Source organism: Mauremys reevesii, linkage group 13 (assembly GCF_016161935.1).
Source record: "Mauremys reevesii isolate NIE-2019 linkage group 13, ASM1616193v1, whole genome shotgun sequence".
Classification (NCBI taxonomy): domain Eukaryota; kingdom Metazoa; phylum Chordata; order Testudines; family Geoemydidae; genus Mauremys; species Mauremys reevesii.
In genome coordinates, this window is record NC_052635.1 from 34,605,416 (window position 1) to 34,624,504 (window position 19,089).

The 19,089-nt window shown below is 43.5% G+C and overlaps 1 protein-coding gene and 1 long non-coding RNA gene across 4 annotated transcripts in view; one reads left to right on the plus strand and one right to left on the minus strand.

Moving 5' to 3' along the window:
- The window catches only part of LOC120381300, a 32,331-nt gene extending 22,736 nt beyond the window's left edge, over positions 1-9,595 (plus strand). The window contains exons 2-3 of one of the 2 annotated variants that reach the window (XR_005588013.1): positions 5,270-5,570; positions 8,968-9,595. This is a non-coding gene — a long non-coding RNA (uncharacterized LOC120381300). The remainder of the gene's footprint in view (positions 1-5,269; positions 5,571-8,967) is intronic. The other variant, XR_005588014.1, reaches the window with a different exon arrangement.
- Positions 247-15,207, minus strand: KCNG1 (potassium voltage-gated channel modifier subfamily G member 1). 2 transcript variants are annotated; one of them, XM_039499494.1, is made up of 3 exons: positions 15,011-15,207; positions 6,440-7,247; positions 247-5,902 (listed from the first exon to the last, which is right to left on the minus strand). In XM_039499494.1, the coding sequence occupies exons 2-3, from the start codon at positions 7,199-7,201 to the stop codon at positions 5,135-5,137; spliced, it is 1,530 nt and encodes a 509-aa protein (XP_039355428.1). In that variant the 5' UTR covers positions 7,202-7,247; positions 15,011-15,207; the 3' UTR covers positions 247-5,134. The 2 variants fall into 2 exon arrangements, with proteins under 2 accessions (XP_039355428.1, XP_039355427.1); XM_039499493.1 differs by lacking the exon at positions 15,011-15,207 and adding an exon at positions 14,463-14,608.
- Positions 15,208-19,089: the final 3,882 nt, after the last annotated feature.

A 19,089-nucleotide genomic window follows, 5' to 3' on the forward strand; every position in this document is an offset into this window, starting at 1 on the left:
TCTTCTAATTTGTATTTGTCACTCTTCAATCAAAAATGAAATTTAAATATGTTCATTTCAATCTGCACAGATTTGGAAGTATGCTGTCCAGTTTTCAGTCTGTTCTGCTGTGCTAACTTCTACTGGCAAATCTGTGAGTGGGATTTGGTCAGGGGTGGCTCCAGGCCCCAGCACGCCAAGCGCATGCTTGGGGCGGCATGTCACGGGGGGCGCTCTGCCAGTCGCCAGGAGGGCGGCAGGCAGGGTGCCTTCGGCGGCATGCCTGCAGAGAGTCCGCTGGTCCGGTGGACCTCCCGCAGGCATGCCTGCGGAGAGTCCGCTGGTCCCGCGGCTTGGGGCGGCAAAATGTCTAGAGCCACCCCTGGATTTGGTGTTTCTTAGTTTTATCAGAAATATTTATCAGTTTCTTTGTTTTTTAACTCATGATGATGAACTCTTTTTAAAAAAAATTCTCTCCTATAATATAGGGTACAGTTAATGTGTTGGTCAGTCCTGAATCTCTTAGTATCTGTTATCTGCTACTGTGTTATCTAGCTGCTCTGAGCTGATACAGGCCAGCTCCTTTCTGGGCACTACATCTGGATTTAATGGGCACTGTGTAATAACTAGGATGTGCAGTAAGCAATTGAATGGGGGATGGGGGTGGGAACTGGTGGTACTGTACAACTGAAGACTAAAACTGTTGTCCAAGGGTTAGTCCTGCCTCACCTATGACAGGGTATTTTTTACTGAAGGATCCTATAAAGACTAACTCTTATCAATAGACAAGAAGAGCAGTGGAAAAGAGGTGCTGTTCCACCACAGCAATTTTTGGTTTTACATCAATCTGAACTCAGCTAAACTCTGCCCACACATATCATGAGTGTGCAGAACATGCCAGTTTTCCTTCTCAGACACATGTATTAGATGATGCATGAATCTGTGACTCAGCCCTGCACAAATGGTTTTTGTTTAATAGGACGTAGCCAAAGGTATTGAATATTCATAGAGGAAAGACTGAAAGTGCAATGGAATGATGGTACAGTGGGACCCAATTCCTACATCTGCCACAAAGGGAGATTTCCCTGAGTAAGGATTGCAGGATATAGTTCATGGTGAAGTGGCATTGAGTAAACCTCTAGTAAGGGAAGTATAATGCAAGTCTCCCATTCTTCCAGATACAGGGCAGTGTGCAAACTGCCACTGCAGTCAGTGATCCACATCAAATGATGTTCAGTGGGGGAAAATCAAAGAGAAACTCACTATTTCTTTGTTATAGAAATGTGTTTAAATGATTTTTACACTGATCTGTTGAATTTTATTTTTTGCCACTTTTGAGAAAGGTGGGGAAAAAAGAAGAGATTTTCAGGAGTGTAATTTAATGCGTTGTCATCCTAACTGGAAATGCAGGTCTCTGTGGAGATTCTTCTCTTCACTTGAACTCCCCATCTGCTTCCTATTCATTCCTCTAATTTCTGTCCCTGATTTCTTCTCTTCCCATTCTTACTTAGTTTTACAAACAGTTTTAAAGCTATGTCCTGACTGGCGGGTGTGTGTGTGTGTGTGTGAATGGGTAAGTTTCTGGCTCTCAGAAACACATGTGAGAGAGGGGTTCCTGTACTCAAGCTGTTGAATTGGCACTTTGAGCCTAAGGGTGCACTAGAAGTATGTAGGCAGATAGATACATTTTGACTCCTGACTAAAGCTCTCTTCTGTAGCCAACCTGCTTCAGCTAGTGATGTTCATTGCCCAAGTCCTCTGTCCCAACTGGTAGTCACTTCCTATGTGGGACCTCAGAATGTCAATCACCCATGAAAGTTCTCCCACTTTTGCTTTCTTTGCAGCCTCTTCCATCCCTCCCTTCTTGCATTCAGGCATGAGGAATGTGTCACTAAGAGAGGATAAAGGTGGATGAAAGTCTTTGTCTGCTCTGAGATTTGCTCTACTATTGCATCATCTTCTTGCTCCCCTGATGATGCTTCAGCTGCTTGTGGTAGCCAGCCTGCACTATAAGCAAGCACATGAAAATATAAAGAAAGCCCAACTCTTTATTAATCAAAATTAATATAGCTACTACTGTTCAATTTGAAACTGTACATACTATTGCTGTATATACAGGATAATACAAATAGCAAAGCAAATCCATCTCTAGTAGGATATTTGACAAGTACCACTTTTTATCAGAGGCAATTTAAACAATTCCTTTGTACTTCATTTAAGCACAGAGTGTTTTTATAGGAACTTTTTGTTAACTTCACATGCTGTTAAAAAGCAAGAAAGGAAAGATATCAGACTCAGTAGCTGTCAGCTGTGTGGCTAGAAACATTTCAGAGTCAGCTTTTGAATCAATCTACAATTTAATAAATTTGTCTAAAAATTGAGATAATATACTGTCAAGAGTTATAATCATTTAAAATCTTCAGCCTTCACAGTAGAAACTGGAACTCAGCATGTGGGTTTAATGCTAATGTTGTATTCCTAAGACATATAGCTGTATTAATTTAGCATAAGAACTACAGCATGTATCACTTTGCTGTAAAACACAAGCAATTTGTTACAATGATTCATAGTACAACATGTTGATACTCTTACAAGTTATTTGTTGCCAAGTGCAAAATTACAATGGGCTACATCCTGAAATCCTTACTTGTTTCTGACTCAGACAAATCCCCTGGCCGGCTTGGTGCTTAGTACCCTTAAGGATTTGACTCAAGGCATGACTTCAGGATTTGGCCATAATTTTGCAACAGAAAAAACAATATCTGAAATACACTTACTTAATGCTGATTTAAACATACATTGATTAAATTAGGCCAAATCCTCAGATGGTGTAAGATTGCATAGCATGGAGCTGAGCTGAGGATGTGGCCCATAATCTCTTGATTTATGTTTATTTTGAAATACAGCTTCTCCTTTAGGGCCCAGTCCTGCAAACACATACAAGTAATGTTACTCTTTCAAACAGTCCCATTACCAAATCCTTTTATAATGGATGCTAATACAAAAGGAATGAAGATGTGGCGTGCTTGTGTTGTGGTTAAAGTTACAGCTGGTCAAAACATTTGGAATTTAGAATATTTTTGATGGAGAAGGGATTATTTTTTCATGAAAAAATAGTCCCTGTTTTTTTCAACTCTAATTAAAACACAAGAATGGGGTTCAGCTAGGAATACAACTCACTTATGTGTCACACAATTACTGTGACCTTGGGCTACTCATTTGACTCATCATGTCTCAGTTTCATGGAAATATTTACCTATATCACAGCAATTTTGTGAGGCTTCATTCATTAGAGTTTGTAAAGTGCTCTGAGAACTCTGGTTAAAAGGTGCTAAGGAGGTTTGAACTATTATTTCTTAGTAGGAAAACATAAGATGTCTGTTATTATAATTGTATATATCTAATATTATTTTATTAGTTAAACCAGGTCACTGTAACATGGAGACTTGGCCATTCAGTGTAGGTTGATACACTAGGTTTCATGTTTCACAGACAAAAATTCAAGTGAAGATGAGTTTTGCATTTCATCCCCAACCTCTTTGATATAAATCACAAAACCACCATATAGTTTAGCATGACTGAAAGTCCCTGTTCAAGAGAGATCAGAGACCAGAACAGGGATTCTGAAAAACAGGTTTAAGGAGAGATGGCAGATATGCTGGGAACATTCATATTTCTTGGCTCATGACAGTTAATGAACAGGAAATTCACAGTTCTTTTAAACTGGGAAACTTCACCTAAAGTTAAGATTTTCAACACAATACACTCACGAAGAGACATATCAACCAATTTGATTTCTTTGTTAAAGTTCTGGACTTTGTCTCTTGAGTTGTCATGTAGCCCAAACCTGCTCTGATTGAAATGAATGGGAGGTTTGTCATTGACTTCTGGGGGAGCCAGATCAGGACCCAATCCTGAAAGCCTTACTTGCCCACCTGGTCTCATTGACTTAAAGAGAATAACTTGTTTAAGGACTAGTAAAGTAAAAGATGCAGGATTGCACTTCTTTAGTTGCCTTTAAGTTTCCCAAGATAATTTTTCTTCAGTGCTATGATGCCTGCTGTATCAGTGAAGGAAGAGCTAATTAGCTGAAAGCTTTACACCTTACAGTCTTGAGTCATGGGAGACTGACTTAGTCTCCCATGACTCAACTGATATTATTTCCTTTTTACATCACTGGCAACTTGTTGTAATACTCTTTGCTTTTTTTTAAAAAGAAGTCAGATGTCATACAGTCAATGCACAGCACTAGCATCAACCTGATTAGTAATGCTGTAGCTTCATCTAGAGAGTTTTTTTAATTTCTGTTTTCTATCGGGTGTAAAGGGATAATATTGAAACAGACATCATTACTATGATGTTATCATGCACATTCAGTTTAATTTGCAGCTAGATATCTCTTTGTCATCTGTACTGGATGTCATAAAACTCAAGACTCTCTTACCCATCACTGGGAATATTTTGTTGAACTATATCAGAGCTACAGTATAAGCCATATAAGTTTAGAAGCTGCTGAGCTATAAGTATTTACATCTTCAGCACATGGCTGTCCCAGAGCACCCAGAAACCAATAGCTCCTCTTCATTGTTGTTGTTATTTTCAGGAAAGGCTCACAAGGAAAATATTATGTTTGCCTGCCCTAAATGACACACACCTTGTTTAATCCTCTCTAAGGGCACAATGGGTAATTTACATATTTGGTTAATTCTACTACAGTCAATGGAGGTACACCAGGGATGAATTTAGACTTGGACTTGTTATCTTTATATTATTTATATACATGAAGAAAATAAAGAACTTATTTAATGATCAAAATTAATACCTACATAATGTCTTGGTTGGAAAATGGTACATCACACACAGTCTGTGTCAAGTATGTAATTTTACATTGTTCTCATTTTAGTCAGAGAACTCAAATTCCTAATATCCCACTGCATGATCACATGGGGAAAAACTGTCTTAACTGTACATTTTGTTGAAAAGAAAAAAAAGCCTTCAATAATAGGCTTTTAAAACCATATCAGCTTGATGGCTAAAATCCCCTTTCTTGCTATTTGTATATAGATTTCTTTAAATGCTTCCAAAGCAAATGGTAAGATGGGATATCTGACTGCATAACTTTGCCCAATATCAGACAGTTATGGCAACTTAAACTTCAGTCATTTTCCCTAGTCTCAGAAGAGATACTGGGAAATAAAATGTCACTCCTTTGTGATGCACTTAGCTGAGACTTAGTTTTTAATAAGAATTGTGCTTTCCTGAACATGATTCTTTCCTGCTCTTGCTTCAGCTCAATGTAGGAGCGTGAAAACGTGTGGAAGATGGAGGTGACTGGAAATGCCATGAGGAGAATGCCACTCAAAATGCTGCTTAAAGCCACCACCTGGCCTGGAATGCTTCTGGGAACCATGTCACCATAGCCTACTGTTGTCATGGTGATTACTGCCCACCAGTAGGACGCAGGGATGCTGGTAAACTCCTGTGAGTCCGCCATCTCATTCTCAATGACATACAAGAGCGGCGCAAAAAGCGCAATGGCCACGCAGAGGAAGAGCAGCAAGAGTCCAAACTCCCGGGTACACCTGCGAGCGGTGAGTCCTAAAGTCTGCAGGCCGAGGGAGTGCCTGGCCAGCCGCATGACATATAGAATCCTCAAGGCACGGAGTATGCGGAGCACCAGACCTACTTTGTCCAGATAGATGTTGCCAGAGGTTGGCTTTTTAAAGCCCACCGAAGTAGTATCTACTAGTAAAGTGATATAATAGGGCAGAATGGCAATGATGTCAATCAGGGTTAATGGTCTCCTCAGAAATACAAACTTGTTCTTTGCCTGAATGAATCTCAACAGGAATTCCAAGGAAAACCATGCCACACAGACAGACTCCACAATGAAAATATTGTAGCACATCTGGGAGCATTCACCCTAGAAGAAAGAGAAGAAGTTTATACTCAGTAAATGAACATTCACTGTTTTAGTTGGTAAAGTGACAGGAATTTTTTTTTTGGTCTTTTAAACCACAATATTAAATGAATTGAAGCTGTATTAAGGGGTAACCAGTTTGGCAAATCTGCTGAATTATAAGCTAAATACAAAACTTACCAGATGCCCAATACTTCTTTCACTGAAGTCAATGGCAAAACTCCCATTGACTTCAGAGGCAGTGAGGTCTGGCTCCAATTTCCCTAGTTTCTATTAGTAGTTATGGTGTTCTTAAGTAGCACAAACAAAGCTTAAAAAATTCATGATATGGCTGTCCAGAATAATGCATATTTACAAAATGTTTTTCTCAGAGAAAAGTGTCATTTACAACTTTCAGTATCTTTATCTACAGGCCTTATCCTGCTTGCCCTGAAGACAACTACAAAACTCCCACTTGCTTCAATGGGAGCAGGATTAGGCCCTGTATTTGCTTTACTTTTTCCAGGGAACAATGTTTTACCATCCTGAAAGTCAACTTACTCTCTCCTCCTCCTCTCTTAAGTCGGGCATGGTGCTGATGGATAGGTTCACTGCAGTAATGGTCACAAACAATACAGACAGACATGCAAATACTTTCCCAGGAAGCCCAGACTGAGGCCTCTCCACCATGTCTTGTAACTTTTTCATGCACAGGCTGGCTTTTGTCTCCTCCACTGTTTCGCCTGGGTTTTCATTCTCTATGAGGTCATCGTCCTCCCTTTCGTTCATTTCTGTAAACTCCTCCATTTTTTGCAGATACCTCCTCTTGCAGCACCATTCCAGACTGTCCTCCTCAATGCCCCAGTAGAGCAGCTCCTCTTGGAAAGAAAGAGCGCACATCTCTCGCATGAGCCGAAGCTTCCCAACCCGCAAAAATGTCAGGATTGTCCTAAACGCCCCCGGGTTACGGTCGAAAAAGAATTCATTGCATGTCACATCATAATCATCGCAAATATTTAGAATGTCGTCAAAATTATTACAAAATTTCAATTGGCCCAAGCGCGTCAGGGGAAACTCATCAAGTGTGGTCCAGGGCAGCAAGTATTTAATGCCCCCTACATTTATGATGATATGATGCTTCCGGTCCTCAGGGTGAATGCTTTTAAAGAGATCCTCTTCAGGGTGAATTAGCTTGGCTCTTTGGTAAAAGACTCCCTTGAGGGTTTCTGTTTCTGGAAAGAATGTGTGGTTGAAGGAGGTATCTGAAGCACAGCTCAGGGCGCTATAGTCATAATCAGAATTTTCTCCTGTTAAAAGAGTCATCTTGGAAGCTAACTTCACATCCTTTAGACACTCCAGCAAGAGTACTCTGGAACAAAGAAAATACAGATGTTTGGTGTTAGTGCAAGGGTCGGCAACCTCTGGCAAGCGGCTCGCCAGGGTAAGCACCCTGGCAGGCCGGGCCAGTTTGTTTACCTGCTGCATCGGCAGGGTTGGCTGATCGCGGCTCCCACTGGCCGCGCTTAGCTGTCCCAGGCCAATGGGGGCGGCCAGCACATCCCTCACCCGTGCCGCTTCCAGCAGTCCCCATTGGCCTGGGATGGCAAACCGCGGCCAGTGGGAGCCGCGATCAGCCAAACCAGCCAACGCAGCAGGTAAACAAACTGGCCCGGCCCGCCAGGGTGCTTACCCTGGCAAGCCACGTGCCAGAGGTTGCTGACCCCTGTGTTAGTGTATATGTTTGCCCTCTGGATCTGAAACTTGACTATCCATAGGGCTGCTAAAGAAATCACAGGCAAAACTTGCAAGTGGCTCTGTGTATTTAGCAGAATGCAACTGTAAAAAAGAAGTTATTGCACAGACACAAAGAGTTCAAGTGTGTGGTGCAGAAAAGGAATTGGAAAAAGGCATTCCAGTTTGTTTACCATAGCTAAAAATCTTCTTAAATATTTTAGCAACAATTAAGTATATACAAAAGAATCCGAAGCTGATAAGGATATTTAGTGAAGTTCATCATAGTCTGTTCAGGAAGTCTTAGACTACTTTCAAGGAAGTCAAATGGAAACAATGTTGACAAAACATCTGCACTGCTATTCAAATATAATGCTCATATGTTGTGTGTAACTGGACATATAAATAGCATGACAGCTTGCTCTCTGGAGCTTTATTCAGAGAAGATAGTTTAATAATTTATATGAATTTCACACAAATCATACACTATTCTTTGGAGTCAATAATTTTGTCTGACACTACTCTCACTGTACTGCTAATATATTTAATATAGTTGGAGCAAAGGTACCTTTCTCTGTCATTCTAAGAGTCTCCAAAAGGTTCTTATGATATGGTTCTGAAAATATGAAGGAGCAAATTCTGCTCTTAAGTTACACTGGTGTAAATTTGGAGTGACTTCACACAAGGTATGGAGTAATCTTGAGTTTATACCAATATAAAAATATGGCCCTGAAACTGCTAAACTCTTTCTCTCTCTGCCTAACTTGCTGCACTGCAACATTCACTTGAATTATTTTAGAAGGTGGCTGTAGCATAGGAGAGAAATATGCCACGCTGGTTCTTGATTTCTCATCTGTATATTCAGCCACATTTAACATGAGTAGCTATTTAATTTGGGGTGGGGGGAGTGTTTTCACTGAATAACAGTTGAGTGCAATAAATAAATAGTAATCACACTTGCTAGTCACTGGCTCAGAGGGGCAGTAAATATTTCATTCTCCTGCCTTACACAACAATATATTTTTGCTGCATGTGTTTGGGACACTTACTCTCTCTCCTTTAATGGGCAGAGAGGGGGGCAGCAGATACAGTAGGCTCCATTAGACATAGAACTACTCTTCTCTGGTGTTAAAGATTATGAATGAAGCCATTTATTTTAAAAGCTTGCATACTTATAGCTTGAAGCACCACAAGTATCAAGCCGCAGAACAGCTGCATTTCAGTCTCAGCATGATGGGCTGCTCATGCATGCCCAAATTCTCTGTACATGGCAGACTTTACTGTTATCATTATCTCAACTATTCTCTACGCTGAAGTTTAATCCCCCTTCTGGAGTTAACCTTTTCCTGTTTCCTCAGGGCAGATGGACTTGCGTTCTTGGTGGCGTGATACCTTCATGCCTCTGACACATCTCAGCATAAAGGAATTCAACAATCACCTCCCCTTAAAGAGAAGATGGAGGATCCTGGGTAAGGAAAACCTTTGTAGAATACACAAGTATAGCCAAAGCTTCATTCAACTCCTGATAGAGCCACAGCGCTCTTTCCTGGCCTGAGGTAAGCAAAGAGGGCTTTGTCGTCTTGTTTGTATCATGGAGTAGGATCTCCACTGCTGCTCCTCCATGCTCCATGAACACAACTGACTGGAATGGTGCCAAAAACCCCTATACGTTCAACTTTCCCTGCCTTATTCCACAAACACTCGCTCACAAAACTGAGCTCTAAGTTGTTCTGTCTTGGCCAGGAACATACACGTATGGCAATGCCCAAGGCAAGAGAAATGCAATTCTAAAAAATCTTTGGATCTGAAACGTGGAGCACAAACAAAGGGTCAAATCCACTGGTCCTTAGGCAAGGTTCTAATGGATTTCAGTAAGTGTCTTGCCTGAATAAAGATGGAGTAATGGGCTATTGATTCACATGTCATATTTTCTGCAGAAACATTAACACAAAATGTAATTCTATGTAAAAAGACATGGTCCGGGAAATTCCAGCCAATAGTGAGATTATTAGTGAAGCTTCATGACAAGTGATGGTTCTCTGCCATTAAAGCTGTAGAGTTCAGATAAGCTAATAAATCCTGTATAGAATGATAGTTGTGCCTCAAAAGTTTGCACCTGCCAAGAACATAGGTCAAGGGGAGCAAATTTAGAGGCCGTTTTTCATAGATTGGCTTCAAGGGTAGGTTGGTGTTAGCTTCTAGTTCCCAGAGAAGTGCTTTTACTAACAACCAAACTTGCACTTACCCTGAGATATAGTCCTATCATATAAAGCATTCCCATTGACTTTACAGGCAGTCTACTAGTAAAGTACTCCTGAGATGATGTTCTCTGTGAGAGTGATGCCCTGGGGACTTCAGGCTATAGCCTCTGCTGAGATGTGGGAGACACTGTAAGATGCTGAACTGACACCCAAACCCCCTCCTTCAGTGTTCCCCGGTGTTCTGTTTCAAAAAAGTGTTTTATTCTTACCAATCTGACTGTGTCTATTGTGGGGTTGGGCCAAAGTGAATGCTGATACGTTTACAGTTCTTGAAAATTGTGAATAACCAGGAGGGGAGTTAAATTAACCATTTCCCCTTCTGCTATATTAAATGATGTGGGTTAATAACAGCTTATGCCCTGAATTGCAGCCAGAAAAAAAATGAGGAGGCAGCTCATCTCTGTAATTGGTTTGATCCCCCAGTACATCCACTGATACAACGTGAGGAAATGGGAGAAAAAATGTAAATGTTATGTGTGTATCAGGCTTACACTGTAACCCACAGGCACCAACTGTGAAATCATTAAGCTATAATAATGTGTTCTTTCATTGCCTTCCCACCTCTGTCTCTGTATGTGTGCAAGATGACAGGCCAAATTAATCCCTGGTGTAACCCACTGAATGGCTGGGGCTATAAAATGTGGCCATTGGCTACCCTTTTCCTGTGACGAGAGGTTGAGAAGCCTAGACAGTACAACTAGATGCTACAATGGTGGGTGCCCGGTAGATATCCATCTCTATATTCCTTTATCTCATATGCAAAAAGCACAACCTCCTAACCATCCCTATGTCTGGCTGAAGCTAAACACAGGCAAGCCACAGGTGGTCACATTTGGAAGGCGGGAAACACTTTGAACAGCTAGCTAGTGTTTACCTTTGGACAGCTAGCTATCACTTTTTATTTACCCTCCATGAAAGGCGTCTACCCCAAGACGGCCAAACTGGTCCATAGCGTAAGGGTCCTCCAGGTCTTCTCAATGCTGCTGGGCCACAACAATTATTTTATTTAGGACTAGCCAGAAAACTACACTCTACCCTCCACACTAGGCAATTACCACTCATTGTATCTAGGTATGAATTCTCCAACATCAGCAATGCTTCAGTAATTCAAGAACACAGCAGCTTTCTCTTCAGCAACACCAAATTTGCCAGGAGAACTTTGTCCCGTCCGTCCCACCCCCGTTCCACTCACTACCCTGGTTTCCTGTGGAATACTGGGCCAAACCCAAGGTCTCTGAGCTAAGCTTTATGACCTTACAGGGGATTGTCCCAACGTACCCCAGAGAGCGCTGTGACAACACCACCCCCCACGGCTACTTTCCTCAGGAAATGCGAAACTGTCAACATCCAGGATGGAGCTTGTGAAAGCAGAAGACAGGACATTCTTGGAAACAGGGCCAAATCTCTGGCACTCCTTACTGAGGAAGACCAGAATGGCCACATTCAAAACCTTCAAAATGAGGTTTAAAACTCACTCCTTCAACTTGGCATTCCTGGAAATGTGGCAGAACATGGAGAAGAAGGGGGTGGGGGGGAAAGGGAGGAAAATGAGGTGAGAGAATAGAAGAAAATCAAAGATAATATACAAGCCCACAGTCCCTGACTGGGTGAAGCAGGAAGGCAAATGAAACAGTGCAGTGTTAGACTGTGTTGTTTGTATTATTCCTTGGGAGGCACTCCTATACTATGGTGATAGGTGTTGCCAGAAGACCAAGATGGTCAGGAGAGAGACAACCAACTGCAGGTTTCTGTTGCTGAAAAACTCATCAGCAATGAGCAAATTCTATTCACCCCTCAAGGAACTATAAGCCAATATTAGGACTGTGCTTTTGCTTAAAAGATAAGTAAATTCAGCCCTTGTACTTGTGTAAAGTTTCCATTCAGCAACTTGACTTCTATGCCCTTCTCAAAGAACATGTTGTTAGTTTGAAAAATAAAAATGTTCTGTGGTTACAAGGAAGCTACAGTAAAGCTCGATAAGGACCAAGTTCATCCTTGGGGTAACTCTACTGGCTGCAATGGATTTATACCAGGAATTAACTTATCCCATTTCAGCCCAACCCCAATAGTGTATAAAAGCAAGAAGCTACAACTATATTTTTATGACACACAACAGACCAAGAACCAAGCAACACTACCCTGATAGCAAATCAGCCTTGTATCAGTTTCACAAAAGCACCATAAACCATCAATTTCAATTAAGAGATGTTTTAAGTCGGACACTGCATATGAACATTAACCCATTAGGCAAACTAGTCAGTCCATATCAGTAATTATTCTGGGTGCTGAGACAGGTCAAGCTGTAAACGGATGTGTTTGCATTAGCCTGCTCTACGGAGACAGCTCTGGGTAATGCACAGTGATAACAATCCACTGGCTCCTTTCATTGCCTCTGAGACAACACTCTCTCTGCTCGGAGTGGACTGGGACCTGGGAAATGTGGGTCCTGTTCCTGGCAGTGCTGCTGGCCTTTTGTGTGACCCTGGGCAAGTCACTTGTCTCTGTGGCTCTCTTCCCTCTCACCCTTTTCTGTCATGTCTATTTAGCTTGCAAGCTCACTGGGGGAGGGGTTGTCTCTCACTGTGTTTGTACAGTGCCTAGCACAATGAAAGCCGTGATCTTGTTTGTGAGCTCTACGTGCCACTGTTATACAAGTAATACATAATAACAAGTATTCTAGTGTGTGTGTGGGTGGAGGGGGAAATATCCTTGGTTAACTTCTTTAGTGTGTGTGTGAGAGAGTGTGTGAAAGAGAGAGAGACAGACAGACACAACCGCTTCAGAAATATTTCATGCTCAGTTTGTGTGTCCTTATCTATTATGTTCTGTGAGTAAACCAAGTTAGAAATCCATTTGATTGCTCTGATTATCCCCACAATTGAGGGAGGCTGTCAGACTAATTAAGTTAGGGGGAAGGGATTATTAAGGATGCCCTTCTAAAGCAAACAGAAACAACTAGTTACTTGTTAAAACTCCAGTTCCAATTTTTTCTGAATGTCCTCTGCAGCATTTTGATTTCTGCAGTGCATCTCTGATGTAATCAGAAATCCTGCAAGAAGCCTTGCTACTGTTCTGTTGCAGAGACAAGTCAAAGTTGTGCCTGGATAATAATAACAGCGCTAGGGGGACACAGGTCCCCAGACTTCTATCTGAATAGTTCCCCAGACTTCTATCCCAAGTCTGGTTCCTAATACGTCTTACATTTGCTGCTGTTTACCATTTCCTCTGGTAAAACATGTTCCAATACAGTGTGACTACTTATATAATTACCTCTCCAAATAAAGGCTCTGCCATAAGAAGTTTTCCTGCCATTTAAAAATTATTCCTGTGTTATACTTTTCCAAATGGAAAAAAAGTTCCACATGCTTCTCAGGTTGTATTACAAATCCAGCTTGTTATTCTCCAGTACCTGAAGTTCATCTATCCATCATATGGTGCTTACACTATAACACCTGTCTGAGGGTACCATGCTGAAATACTCCAGACTGCACTGACACAACTACTTATGTAGTGACAGGGTACTTCAAACTTCTACTCTACTTACAAACACAGCCTACATATTGCAACCTAAGGAACTTCCCCAAGGATCTGTTTCCCCCACTAGACTAATTGTTATTACTTCTCATCAAAACAAGTCTTGTAAAAGTTAGTGTATGACATTAAAAATCATATTAATAAATATATCCTATGAAAATAAATGATAAGCACATATCTGCTGCTCTGTTTGATTTGGTAAGCAGTTATACTTAAGGCAAGGGCATGTTATATTATGCCAACCCACAAACTAAATGCTGACTTTCCTTTTATTTGAGCATGTTCTTGAGACTAATGCTTCTGTCAATAAACAATCAAAAGAGAAGCAACTTTGCCAAAAAAGAATCCCTATCCTCCTGGGATTATAACTGATAACTTGCTCTCTTACTTCCAAATAGATTTTTCATTGTAAGCAATTTAAAATGAGATACAGTCAATAGAAATTATAGTAAATGTTAAGCACGTTTTAACAAGTAAATGTAGATTTGTGCATCTGAAGAAGTGAGGTTTTTTACCCAGGAGAGCTTATGCCCAAATAAATCTGTTAGTCTTTAAGGTGCCATGGGACTCCTTGTTGTTTTTGAGATCTGTAGTATGTTTATATATATAAACGTTTAGTACACCTTTTGCCATTGAAATGAAAAGTGAACACTCTTTACTAATAATACATACAGTAGCTTCCCCCCCAGGAGAAATAGGACTGAAGCACACTACTTGTGAAGAACAGCTTTTAAGACAGTAAACACAAAACAAAGTCATTACATGAGCAGGATGAAACAGAAAACAGTAACATAATTAAAATGAATTGGCTAAAGGACAATCAGAGCCCAGACAACGGGCACACGACTCTGAAAGTCGGCGAATCGCACTGGACAGACAGACAGCTGAGAGAGGGGGAACGGGACACGGAGAAGGAAAGCGGATGTGAATAGAAAGCCGTGTCTAGCTGATGGATTAGCCGAGGCCGCGTCGGCGAGGCACTCAAAGGCAGGAGAGAAGGAAACAGAAAATAGGCTGGAGAGCAGCGAAAGTTCAGGAGCTCCCGGCACTTTAGCTACCTGGATCAGCCACTTTGCTGAGCCAAAGAACCATTCTTTTAGTTCCAGGGTAGGAAACGGAGGCCGGGTGAAGGGGCAGGATTCCGTCTGTTAGATCCCTGCGGTGGGCGAAAACCTGTTGCTTGAACGTGATGTGTACGGGTCTGAAATCATCATCCGAATCCGCATCCTTCCGGGGACACAGTCAGAGCCTCCAGCCACGGGGCAGCCTCCCAGAGCTGTCCGGCCGGGCGGGCGGCTCTTGTCCCACGAGGGTTGGTGACCCGGGGACTGGAGTGAGCCGAAAAAGCAGCTTTGCCCCCACTGATAAACGGCCTGAAAGGGAGCGACCCGGGGAGGGGGGACTCGCACTCAACGCTCCTCCAAGGAGCCGCAGCGCGGGCGCTTCAGCCAGGCAGGGCTCCAGCCCCGGCTGCTCCCCGGGAGGGAGGAAAGTTGGCTAGAAACTTGCCCGGGACGTTCCGGGACGCGGCTGGGCAGGGAGCCGGGGAGCGCAGCGGTGCGGGAGAGGGGCGCCGGGCGGGGCAGGGGACTCGGGACGCTCTTACTGTGCTGTGGCGGCTCCGGCTGGCTGGGTCCTTCCCCCGAGGAGCTGGGCTGGCGTGGAGGAGCCGGGCAGCGGCAGCAGGAGCCGCGAGCGCGGCGGCTGGGGAGGGAGCCTGAGCTGCACTGAGCAGGGCAGAGGCACCGCGCCCAGAGCGCAGGCGGCGGGGCTGGGGCTGCGCCCACAGGACGCTGCCTGCTCCAGTCCCTTTGACGGAGAGGGACAGAGTCATGGTAACCGCGGCTCGCAACCGGCGGCTGCCGCAGCACCCAGGGCCGCCAGGGAGCCACCGGGACGCTCCGGAGAGTCGGGCACCGCGCGGGCAGGCGGCACCACCCGCAAGCGACAGGCGCGCACCCGGCACATGCAACCTACCGCAGACACTAGCCCCGCGCACGGGCGAGCGGCACGTGCACACCCCGCACATGCAACAGGCCGCCGCACACCCCCACACGGGCACTGTGCAGTGTGCGCACACACACACACACACACACACACACTGTGAACATGAATTGAGTAGGACAAGCCTACCTGAATCCAGCTCAGGTTCAACATGGACCCAGCAATACAGGCCCACATGTGCAGCAGGCACTGGCCTACACCCATAGTGCACACACTAGACACAGGCATACACCACACAAACACACATTGCTTACCTGCATGCATACCCGCTTTGCACAAAAATACGCCTATGCCCATTGCAAACACCCAGGAGGGATGCACACACTCTGTGTATTATTTATTTGTATAGTATACCAGCGTTGTGGTAGGTATTTTACACACAACTATGAAGACAAGTTTTGGCCCATTCAAAATAAACGGGTGTATGCTGATTGGAAATACGTGCATACATCACGCATGTTCCCTGTGCGCACACAGGCGCGTACATAGTCCATGTGCAGCATATTTGCACACACTGCATCATCATGTTAAAACTGCAGAGAAATTGGCCAACCTACCTTCTGAGGATGTGTATTTTGCAGATTTTTTTTTACAGAGACTTTCAGTTTTTACCTTGCCCACATGCCTCTGAGGCTCTGACCTGACTGAGAGTGAAGGGAGAAGCTGAGCATATCTTTCCGCAGAAGCGGTTTGTTCCCTACATACATGAGATACTTTGCACCTTCTGCACCAAACTATTTCTGGAGGGCAGGTGAAGTGTATTAGATTGTTACAGGGATGAGGCTGTTCTCCAAGGAAAATCCAGGTCCCGCTCAGCTGAAACCTCAAAGGCTTCAGGCTCTCAGTGCTAAATTGATGGCAACATTTCATCGTCTCTTCTGCAAAGCCTACTCTGCGTGGTTCTGGATACGGAAAAGCTCACACTGTGCCCTGTAGTTGGGCCGTTGGGCCGCATGGTGTCGCTGCACTGCTGTTTGCTTAACAGGATGACCTCAATTTGATACATTTTTGTGAAGTTGCGGGAGACAGCCGGTGACACATTGGTTGTATCAAATAATAGTATTGATAATAAACCCTTGGTTCCATCCCCCATTCTCTGCCAAGGCACCTGAATGGTATTTAAAAATAATCAGAACAAAGGGCAATTAAAAACATAAACCACATCATATAAACCCACATAAACCAATAAAAACTAAATGAATATTAATACATTTTATTCCTATGGCAAGTCACAAAATGCTATTAAAACTAATGATCTGCTATTAAAGTTTTGAAAAATACATGACTCACCATCATTGTTATATTTCTCACGAAAGATGTATGGTCTAGCAGGTAGGTAAGAATCCTTATACCATATATAGAGATTCATTTGTATGGATTTAATCTTGATTTTAAAGGAGTCTGTCTTTATGTTAAATGTTGGTTAGGTAGTTAGTGAACTGGACTGAGACTTAGGGAATATAGGGTCCCCAGCTCTGCCACAGACTTGCTGTGTGAGTTTGGGCAAAACACTTAATCTCTCCGTGTCTCAGTTTCCATCTGTAATGGAGATAATACTGCTTCTTTTTGTCTGTCTTTTTTGTCTGTTTAGGCCTCAATCCTGCAAAGAGACCCATGCAGGCATTCCCTTGGACCCATGTGGAACTACTTGCAGGACTGGGACCTTAGAATGTAAGCTGCCTCGGGCAGAGACCATCTCTTACTATAAGTATTATGTACTGTGCCAAGCACAGTGGGGCTGTGATCTCTGGTGAGGCCTCTAGCTGCTACTGTAATACAAATAAATATTAATATTAAAAAAATCTCAGTTACAATTGTTTTAAAATATCTCCTTTTTTAAACTAAAGTGGAGTGGTACTGAAGTTCAGAAGTCTGTGGACACAGCAGTATAGATATACTTAACCTCTTACTCAACATTTATTAACCAGCAGCTGTGCAGAGGCCTGAGAGCCAGGAATCTTGGATTCTATATCTGACTTTGCAAGTCACTTACAATGTGACTTTTAGGAAATCTAGCTTCCCTGTCTCCCAGTTTATCCATTGATAAAATGGAGGTTACTACTGACCACACTGATGTTTGTAAAGTGTTTGGAGTTCTTTGGGTGAAATATGCTAGGCAATGAAAAGTATTATTAATTATGATGTGAAAGTAAACAAACTGCAGCTATCCCTTTAGGAAGAGACATAATAGCATGATACAGGGGGAGAATGCAGTACATAAGAACGTAAGAACGGCCATACTGGGTCAGACCAAAGGTCCATCTAGCCCAGTATAATCCACATTATGATTTTTTAATGCTCTGTGTAGAAACCTGCATGGAACTTGGAGGGAGGAGCACAGATTGCAGGAGGGAAGAATTTGGAGGAGGCACCAGGAAGCCTGTGTGCACATGGCTGGAATGCTAGCTGCAGTTGCAGCATTTTAGTTCTCTAAATAAAGAGGAAGTTTAGTTTTAGGCTGCATCTACACTGACACTTTCAGCGCTAAAACTTTAGTTGTTCATGGCATAGGCGCTGACTCCGTGGGTGGTCTGGGGCTGGAGCATCCATGTGGAAAAATTAGTGAGTGCTCTACACTCACTGGCAGACAAGCTCCCCTCACCTGCCGCCCCACCTCCTCCTCCTCCTCTGCCTCCTCCCCTGAGCACGCTGCGTCCCCACTCCTCCACCTACCTCCCAGTGCTTCCCACTCAGCCACAGCCAAACAGCTGTTTGGTGGCGTTAGCAAACTCCGGGAGGGAGCGGGAGGCATGGGAACGTGGCACACTCAGGGGAGGAGGCGGGGAGGAGGTGGGGCAAGGGCGGGGATTTGGGGAAGGAATTGGAATGGAGGTAGGGAGGTGGCGGAGTTGGGGTGGGGACTTTGGGTAAGGGGTTGGAATGGGAGCGGGACGGGGGTGGGAGGAGGTGGGGCAGGGGCCTTATTGAAGGGGTGGAGTGGGGGCAGGGCCAGGGGCAGAGGCGGGGTTGAGCACCCACAGGAAAGCGGGGAAGTCGGTGCCAATGGTTCATAGGTGTGAAAAAACACTCCCCTGAGTGACAAAAGTTTTAGCGCTGAAAAGCACCAGTATAGACAGTGCTTTATTTCTGGGAGCCGCACTCCCAGCGATAAAGCTACCACTCCTCGTTCAAGGTGGGTTTTTTAATTGCCGGGATAGCTCTCCCCTGGCGATAAAGCGTGACTACACTGCCCATGTCACCACGGCTGTGCTGTAACATGGGCATTGTAGACATACTCTTAGAAGCATGAAGTCCTTTCATGTTACCCAGCATGCGGCACATGAAACGTAGTGGCAGCAATCAGTCTAGTGAAACTCACAGCAAGGAAGAAAGTGGGATTAACAGGCAAATGAAGCAGCATCTAGAAACAGAGCAAACAGGCAGCATGGAGGGACTCAGACCACTGAGAATGCTGAATTTTCAAACAAAAAATGTTGCAGAAGCCTGGAAGCAAAACTGAGTCTGTATACAGAGCTGACCGTGGAGGATAAAGATAATAAAATGAAGGTAAAGCTTTTTTACGGTCACACTGGGAAAAAAGGAGGAGAGGTGAGTGAGACACTGGTGCCAGGAATAATGTGAAGCACTAGAACAACTAATCAAGGTGTTTGATGAGCACTGTGGTCCCAGACAGAATGACATCGTAGAGAGATACTGGTTGTTTGCCTGAAATCAACAAGC